The sequence below is a fragment of the Episyrphus balteatus genome, chromosome 1 (genome assembly GCF_945859705.1).
Source record: "Episyrphus balteatus chromosome 1, idEpiBalt1.1, whole genome shotgun sequence".
In the NCBI taxonomy this organism is placed as follows: Eukaryota; Metazoa; Arthropoda; class Insecta; order Diptera; family Syrphidae; genus Episyrphus; species Episyrphus balteatus.
In genome coordinates, this window is record NC_079134.1 from 38945323 (window position 1) to 38954977 (window position 9655).

Here is a 9655-nt window from a genome sequence, read left to right on the forward strand (position 1 = left end):
AATTGTATAGTAAAGTACTTAAAACTAAAGATTAAGACCTAACATATATACAGTCGTCGGCATAATAGTCTAAGAGCCGGGAGCAGACTTTTTGCGTGAGAGGTAACCGATTGATATTAATATTAGAATAAGTCCCAGTCATGGTGATGACGAAAACGAACGTCTGCCAGCATGTGTCTGAGCCTTTGCTGAGAAAAAGTGCATCAAAAGTACATTTTTTTCTGAAAATTGATTTAGTGAGGGTAACCACCTAGAAACAATTGGATCCTGACGCCCTCGTCACCCTGATTACAAAAACACCCGTGACAGACGTTTTAACCGCGCCCAAACACCCGACAGACGAGCCGAAAACGCGTTTTTTATGCGTTTTTAGGGATTGGGGTAACCACCTAAAAACAATTGGATCCTGACGCCCTCGTTGCCCTGATTACAAAAATACCCATGACAGACGTTTTAACCGCGCCCAAACACCCGACAGACGAGCCCAAAAACGCGCATTTTTACGCGTTTTTAGGGATTAGGGTAACCACCTAAAAACAATTGGATCCTGTAGCCCTTGACTCCCTGATTGCAGAAACACCCATGACAGACGTTTTAACCGCGCCCAAAAACCCGACAGACGAACCCAAAAACGCGATTAGGTAAATTTAAATGAAGATTTTTGTAAACAAAAAAAAAAAAAATTCAAAAATTTTGCTTAAATTTCATACCTTTACTAATGCCAATTTAAATCCACTAAACTTAAAAAGAATGGTCCTCAACTCAATATTTTGGAAAAAAAAACGTTATTGAAAAATTTTAAATGGCTTTTTTTTAAACTTGTTCGTGGTAAAATATGAATTTATTTAAAAAAAAAATGTTGGTCAAAAATATTATCAATTGAATCCCATGTAACATGTATATTATCTAATTTATTTAAAAAAAAAAAAAAAAATGGCCAAAAATATTATCAGTTAAATCCCGAAGAAGAAAAGATAATTATTAGGGTGGGTCAAAAAAATCGAAATTCTTTTTTTTGAATTGGTACTCCGAAAAATCGATTGCTAGACCCCTCTAGAATATACACACCAAATATGAGCTCTTTATATTAATGGGAAGGTCCTCCGCTTTGCAATTTTCCATTTTTACATCAAGCTTCTACTAAAAAAAAATTATTTTTTTATTTATTGACTTTTTAGCAAATTTCTTTTCATATTCTTGTAGGAAATTGAACGCTCTACAAAAAAGGCCTTATGCACTTTTTTCGTTTATCTAACCGTTGAATAGATATTTGAGGTCCAAAAATCGAGAAAATCTTTAAAAATTCGTTTTTTGTTCTTAATTTTGTAACAAATTGAAAAATTATAATGATCAAACGCGCAAGACATATTCTTGTTGAAAATTGATTGCTCCACAAAAAAGGTCCTATTAACTTTTTTCATTAATCTAACCATTCTAAAGATATTCGAGGTCAAAGTTAAAAAAAAATATAAAAACATTTTATATTTTTAAAAAATTTCTAATTCAGTAAAACTTCGTTATTTTCAAATTAGCAAGATATATTCTTGTAGGGGCTTAAACGTTCTACAAAAAATTCCTTGGAATCAAATTGATTGCTTTAACCGTTTAGAAGATATTCGTATCCAAACCAATACTCACTGATTTCAATAGTTTTCTTATGACCCGTATGCATTGCGATTTGGATACGAATATCTTCTAAACGGTTAAAGCAATCAATTTGATTCCAAGGAATTTTTTGTAGAACGTTTAAGCCCCTACAAGAATATATCTTGCTAATTTGAAAATAACGAAGTTTTACTGAATTAGAAATTTTTTAAAAATATAAAATGTTTTTATATTTTTTTTTAACTTTGACCTCGAATATCTTTAGAATGGTTAGATTAATGAAAAAAGTTAATAAGACCTTTTTTGTGGAGCAATCAATTTTCAACAAGAATATGTCTTGCGCGTTTGATCATTATAATTTTTCAATTTGTTACAAAATTAAGAACAAAAAACGAATTTTTAAAGATTTTCTCGATTTTTGGACCTCAAATATCTATTCAACGGTTAGATAAACGAAAAAAGTGCATAAGGCCTTTTTTGTAGAGCGTTCAATTTCCTACAAGAATATGAAAAGAAATTTGCTAAAAAGTCAATAAATAAAAAAATAATTTTTTTTTAGTAGAAGCTTGATGTAAAAATGGAAAATTGCAAAGCGGAGGACCTTCCCATTAATATAAAGAGCTCATATTTGGTGTGTATATTCTAGAGGGGTCTAGCAATCGATTTTTCGGAGTACCAAATCAAAAAAAAAAATTTCGATTTTTTTGACCCACCCTAATAATTATGTATATGATCTTTTTTTTTATTCAAAATATTGAGTTGAGGACCATTCTTTCAATTGCCTAGACCAGGGATGGCGAACCAATGGCACGCGTGCCATTGGTGGCACGCCATAAAATATTTCCGGCACGCCACCAATTAAGTAATTCAATTGCCATTTGAGCGGCATTGAACGATTTTTCCAGTAAATTTTTCTTGAGATTCTGTAAAACTGTAAAAATCTATTCTTCTCAGAAGAAGATATTCACGTTCTGAAGAACGGATTGAATTTACATGAAAAACCAGACGAAGTAAAATAAACTGAACAGTTTTTTATCGGTAGGTAATTAGGTTTTCACAAATTAAAGAATTATCGGAAATGCTAGGTCTACTATGGACCCTGATACGACATCCTTTGATAAACTTAACATGTCTAAATTTTACTGGTAGGGAATTGAAGAAATTGAAATGTAGCTGAACGAATTTGTGCGATATCGACTCAAAAATTAGTCGAAACGAGGAAAGAGTTGGAATCAATCAAACTAGAGAAAGTGGAGGGCAATAGGACGAACAATTCCAAATTAATGGAAACATGAAATTGGAAAAGTTGGAGATCTTGACAATATTTTCACCTACTTACGCCTACATTACTACTACATTAAAGACTAGCTTTTAGAAGCATATTGTCAGATGATTCCAACTTTATCTTTCAGTTCAGCCTGCATTTTGGCATCGAGTATTCGAGTTCACAACAAGAGAGGTCATACTACAATATTTCTTTCATTTTTTATTTTTTGTTGCTTTGTTTTATTTTGTTGAGGTACACTTAAAAATTAAAAAGTGAAAAGTTTAAAATTATTTATTTTTGCTTCTAGTGGTCACAAAAAAAACTAGATCAAAACTGTATAGCACGCCGAAGGCACCTCAAATAAATATTTTTTTTTTTAAATGGCACGAGACTCTAAAAAGGTTCGCCATCCCTGGCCTAGACAATCTTTTGGCATTAGTAAAGTTATGAAATTTAAGCAAAATGTTTGAAATTTTTTTTTGTTTACAAAAATCTTCATTTAAATTTAATCGCGTATTTGGGTTATTTGGGTTCGTCTGCCGGGTGTTTAGGCGCGGTTAAAACGTCTGTCATGGGTGTTTTTGCAATCAGGGAGTCCAGGACGGGACTAATTTCAAGTGGTTACCCCAAGTCCTTGCTTTTTTATTTCGCGAAAAAGATCGCGATTTAGGACTCGTCTGGTGGGTTTTTGGGCGCATGTAAAACGTCTGTCATGGGTATTTTTGAAATCAGGGAGTCAAGGGCTACAGGATCCAATTGTTTTTAGGTGGTTACCCCACTATATGAGGCTGCCCCACTGTGCGTCGAAACGTCAAAATAAAAATAAACAAATCCTTGAAGAATTCAAAATACAACAAAATTCAATATTTTTGTGTTTATTATTTTTGTGTTTATTAAATTAAAATGGAATCTAAAGAATTCCCTAAAATTTTGAAGATGTTTATTGTGCTCTCGAAATGATCCCAACAATGGATTCTATTACATTGATAAAAAACATATGCCAAAATCAAATAAAACAATAAAGGCTGTTCTAACGCATTTGGCCAAATGCATTAAAGAAAACTTTAATTTCGATTACTATTCCACCGTGTGTGGTGTATGTTTTGAAAAACTATCAGAATACGATGAAACAATGGTTCATTTACTAACTCATCAAAAAAATCTAGGCCAAATGTTGGAAAAAGCTATACAAAGATTTAAAAATGGAACTGATATGGAATCTGTTGATGATGAAGACAATAAATTTGATCTAATTACCGAAGAACATGATCATCATGATTCTCAGTCTGTTAAAGGCGAAGTTGCTAGCGAATGTTCCATAAAAAGCGACGACGATGATCAATCTGATAGCAATTATATGAGTGAAGATTCTAAAAATCTTTCATTTCAATGCACTAGTTGCGACGATACTTTTAAATCAAATAGAGCCTTGCAAATGCACCTTAAAAGCCATATAAATTTGGTAACATGTTCAGTTTGTGGAGTTTCTTGTAAAGACGCGGAATACCTTGAACTGCACATGAACATACACGAAGGCAAAACCGAAACCGAATGTCGATATTGTTGTTGAGGTTCTACCTCTTACAGTCGTCGGCATAATTAGTTTGACTAATTTACAATTCTCGATCTAGTAAGAATAATTTCTAACGGTTAAACTTTATAAAGGTAAAGATAGTGGTTATTTATTAAGTATGTTATGGTGAATCTTATGGTGGTCAAAGTAAGTCATATGAGTGAAATTTGGCTGTCAGGCAGCTTTTTTTGTATTAGAAGTGCTATTTTTTGAGCGGCATAAGTATTTTGACCAGCATTCTTTTTCAATTTTGGTAATGTAAAGTAATACCTTTAGCTTATTTTAAGCTTTTATCAAACTGTTAAACATGTTAAGGCTCAGATTCATAAAAAAAATTGGAAACATTTCGCAAATAAATATTGAAATTAGGGCATTTATTGTTACAAGTTGAAATTCCCGTTACCTGTTAAACAAATCAATGGAGAACTGATTTGTTTGCGTCAAATTATGTCTTAGCTAATAAAGAAACACAAGAGTACGAGTACTGACTACTGAGTAGAATCAGCCATGAATCTGTACAAAACAAAAAATTACACAAAAAAAAGACATTTTTTCTTTTGCGTAGTTCACTTTGAATCCCATATTGAACCCTTATATCATGGAGCTGGAAATGAAATCCCTAGGGAAGAATTCCTCCTCAGAAAGCAAAGATTCCCAGGAAACTTAGGAAACACAATTTTGGGACTTATTCAGCAAGAAAAGCACTAGTTAACCTCTTGAAAGCATGTTGAAAACTATGAAATTCGCAAAAAAGCACGTTATATAATTATGCCGACGACGAAAAACGGAATAACTTTTTGAATCCTATCATAATTTACAAGAAAAAGCTAAATCAAATATCTTTTTTTCTTTTCTCATTATACCAATTTTTGTATATGAAAAACTTATAAAAAAATTACGCCATTAAAAAGTTTAATATTTTTTCTAAAGAATAAAGCCATACTTAGATTTTTACAATGCGTAAAAGGTAAAAAATCCATTTTTGTTATTATAAATTTTATTATTTCCGCTGTAAATATTCATATCAACCATGTCTGCACGACATCTACAAAAAGAGCTCGAATTTTTTGAACCCAATCAAATTTCATCAAAAAAAGCAACAAAATCAATCTTCATATTTTTCAATTACCTTGAAGTCCATTTTTTTTAAATGACAATTTATAATAAATTTTATACCATCTGAAAGCCTATTATTTGAGCTCAAAATATTAATATAGACCATGTTTGTACGACATCTACAAAAAGAGCTAGAATTTTTTGAACCCAATCAGTTTTCATCAAAAAAAGCAAAAATATAAATCTTTTTTATCTTCTCACGCCATTAAATCAATTTTTTTAAATTAAAATAAAATACTAGACCGACTACTGCACAAAATAATTTTATTTGTTTGAAATTTTTTTTCAATTTCTATTGCTAAATGCTTGTTCAGCATTGAACTCTTATTCTGAGTCCATCGATCGCGCTTTGAACAAGCTCAGAATAATTTCAGAACGAAAAAAAAGAAATTGAAGCTCTTAATGTTGAGAGGTAAAAAAGAAATAAAATTTTTAGAAAAAAAAGTCGCTATAATGAAATTGGTGAAAGAGTCGCTTTGAATAAAAAGTCGTCGCTAAGGCTTCGAAAAGGTCGCTAATAGCGACTAAAGTCGCTTAGCGGTAACGCTGTATCCCAATTAGATTGGCATTCGCAATGACGATCAATAAGTCACAAGGCCAAACGTTATCTGTTTGTGGCTTAGATTTAGGTACGCCTTGCTTTTCCCATGGACAACTTTATGTGGCATGTTCTCGCGTGTGAAAACCATCAAGTTTATTTGTATTGGCTACAGACGGATTAACCAAAAATATTGTGCACTCTATTGCGCTCAGGGATTAATTCAATAATAATAATTTATTAACTTAAATAAAGTTTACTTTAATTTTAGTGGAGTCAAATTAGCTTTATACCTCGGAATCCGGGGAAAGTCGATGCATCTGTAAAGTGAGTATAGGGCTACATTACTAAAAGGTCAAATAAGAAAGTTTAAAAAAAAAAATTTTCACCGCTCTCGATTACAACAGTTTTTATGGACCGTTTACTGTCATTCCGTATGCAAGCGTCAATCGGAATTGCTGTCTCATTTTAGATTTTGCTCAAACTTTGTAGGGATGTTCTCTAGGACTGTAAGGAAGCAAATCCATGATGATTTAATTTATTAACTTAAATAAAGTTTACTTTAATTTATAACAAAACGCTTCATTCTTCTTTATTAAAACTACATTTTGTTTTTGTGACCGGATTTTTGTTAGTATTGGAAAAAGTTCACACAGAAGGGGGAAGTGGTCACCCTTCGTACAGTTTTTACTTATTTTTTTTTAGTTATTTATTTACTCACTCCAGCTTCGAGAAAATGGACTTTATTTGTAATATGTATATTATTACACTTTACAAAAAAATTTGACACTTCTAAGTCAAAGGCTTAATTAGTTATAGCCATTTTACTGGGATTAGATTTTTGTACGAATCCTCCCCACCCGTGGGGTACATTCGTACAGGATATTTAAAACGTTAATTTGACTAACTTTTGATTTGTCAAATGCCAAATTTGAGTTTTAAAACATTTAATTACTTATTAATTTATTAATTAATTGAACTTGACTCAGAAAAAAACAAAAACAAATAAAAAACTTAATTTTTCGCGATTCGACGATTCTGAAACAAATTATTATTATTTACATATATAAAAATACCAACCTTAATTTACTATAGAATGCGAAAAACTTATTATAGAGGTTTAAATTTCATTTCAATAAAACTGTAACTCCGTGTTTTGATTGTTATCTGCTCAAGAAAATTTACGGGCGGGCATACGTATGCGTACGAATGTGCCCCATGTTTGACTGTACGAATGCTCCCCAAGCTGTACATAATGCAGAAAAATCGATTTTTGAAAAAATGTACTGAGATTTTGCAAATTTAACACTTTAATCAACAATTCTTCATTACTGTTTAGCCAAAAACATACTTAACTTAAACACAACATGACATCAAATGTACATAAAAAAATTACTCAGAGCACTAAAAAACACTAAAAGTCTTGTGGCGACCGAATCCGTTGCACTTAGGATTCAAAATTTATCTAGCAGCTCGGAGGTGCGTTCTTTTTCTAACAATAGTCAACGATCGTTGTTATGTCAAAAATTATTGTTGAAGTGCCATTGTTAGAAATCGTTGGATTTTTTACAAATCATTTAGGAACGATTTATTGTTAGAGATTGTTAGACTGTCAAACCATCAAAAAAAAATTCTTTTGAGAATACTTTTATTTCCATTATCATAACAAAAAAAATTGTTTTTTATTCACAATAAATTATCTTTCATCAAAAAATTACAAAACTCTCTTTTTATTTTCATTTTTTCCGCTTTTTTCCAAAAGAAAAAAAATCTTTGAGTTTGTTTTGTAAACAAAACATACACTTTGACAAATCAACAATCTCATGAATGTTCAACTCATATGATGGAGGTGAGTTGGAAATAGTTACGATTTGTAACTATTTGACACTTAAAAACGAGTTTAGGAACGATGTTCATCTGTCAAATAGTTACAAATCGTAACTATTTTGTAGTTTAGGAACGACAAAAGTTAACGATAGTTAACAATAGTTAACTATTGTTAGAAAAAGAACGCACCACGGCGCCTACTATGTATATGCACACTAGTAAGCACGTGTTTGAATACCGTTTAGTTTTAAGCTCACTGTACGAAGGGTGACCGTGTACGAAGGGTGACCACTGACCACTTTCCCCTACTGAGTCAAAAATTATAAATAAAAACTAGAAAAGGTGGAACGAAGTCTGCCGGGTCAGCTAGTTGAACACTAAAATTTAAAATGCCAATATGTTAAGCGTCCGTCATTTAGTTGATTATTTAATTGTAAATAACAATTTGCTTTCCCTTAAATTTGTTTAATCAAATTCGCTTTAAATATCTAATTCTCAATCATCAGCAGATATTTAAATACAATTTAAAAACCCATTAACATGATACAAAAACAAAAATAACTAAATAATAGATTGCCAAATTATAAGCAGTTAAATAGCTTTCAGCCACCTGTATCCTGGACTCAACAATATCCCAAGCTAGTTTAAAACAAGATGTCTTACAAAAAGGACTTTGAAAACTTTTTACGCCTTGGTAAAATTTACGGTTTTTTGTGTACAACTTTTGACCATAAAAGTGCACAAATTATAGTTTCAAAATTTAATAAAATTTATGAAAGAATTGTTCTGGTTTTTGTGTGTATTTGTGCACTCAATTATATGGTTTTCTTTTATTCTATAATTTTAAATGGGTTATTTATGCATGACATTGTGAGTGATAAAACAGTAAAAATTCAAATTATATCTGATTGTGTGTTGAAAATCCTAACAGTTAGTTGGATATTTCTAACAAGGAAAAGTCATTTGAAAATTGTGCGTCGAGTTCTTGAGTTTTTGTCTGAAGCTAAAAACTATCCCAACCGAATGGGTTTTGGATACAAATCAAGTATCGGAGTAATATTAATGATGGCAGTGAATATATGGACAGTTAACACGACATTAAAATATTGGTTTTCATGTGTTATAATTGGTACTTCAATGTCTGTGCCACAATTTTATATATATGGACTCGTTTGTTTTTACATTTTTACGGTGAACTCAGTTCGAAATTTGTTGAAAATATTTAACAAAGAACTCGAAGAAAATCGAAAAAACAATAAATATGAAATTAAAAGAATTATATTGAAGAGATCTTCTCTCCTGGATTTGTGTTGCACAGATTTTAGCCGTGTTTATGGAATAACAATGGGCCTTGTTTCAGCAAAAATAGTTTTCATTTTGCCAAGTACTCCCGTAACTATATTAGCTGTGATTGAAGGTTATGCAAAAGGAGACAGTGTTGAGTTATTAAAATTATTTATATCAAACTTTTGTGGCATTGCACCGGCAGTTATTTTATATTCAATAGCTATGATGGCAAGTAACTTGGATGAAGAGGTGAGTAATGGACTGAAAATTTGACAATACGAAGAATTAGATTTATATACCTAATTCAGCTGAATAGATTGAATCTATTTTGTCTTTCGTTGACCCGAGGAGATTCTTAAGTTTGTTTTTGCTTGGAAAAACATGGTAAAAATTGTGCTCAACTTGTCGCAGGTACTCTTTTGGCATTAAATAGTCTTTCCAG

At 31.5% G+C, this 9655-nt stretch overlaps 1 protein-coding gene across 1 annotated transcript; it reads left to right on the plus strand.

The window, feature by feature from the left end:
• Positions 1-3652: 3652 nt before the first annotated feature.
• Positions 3653-5802, plus strand: LOC129912925 (serendipity locus protein delta-like). Its single transcript, XM_055991253.1, has one exon. The coding sequence runs from the start codon at positions 3870-3872 to the stop codon at positions 4440-4442; it is 573 nt and encodes a 190-aa protein (XP_055847228.1). The 5' UTR covers positions 3653-3869; the 3' UTR covers positions 4443-5802.
• Positions 5803-9655: the final 3853 nt, after the last annotated feature.

Excerpts from the sequence above, each read along its gene's own strand:
- LOC129912925 (XM_055991253.1), top strand. The coding sequence starts at position 3,870 with ATGCCAAAATCAAATAAAACAATAAAGGCTGTTCTAACGCATTTGGCC.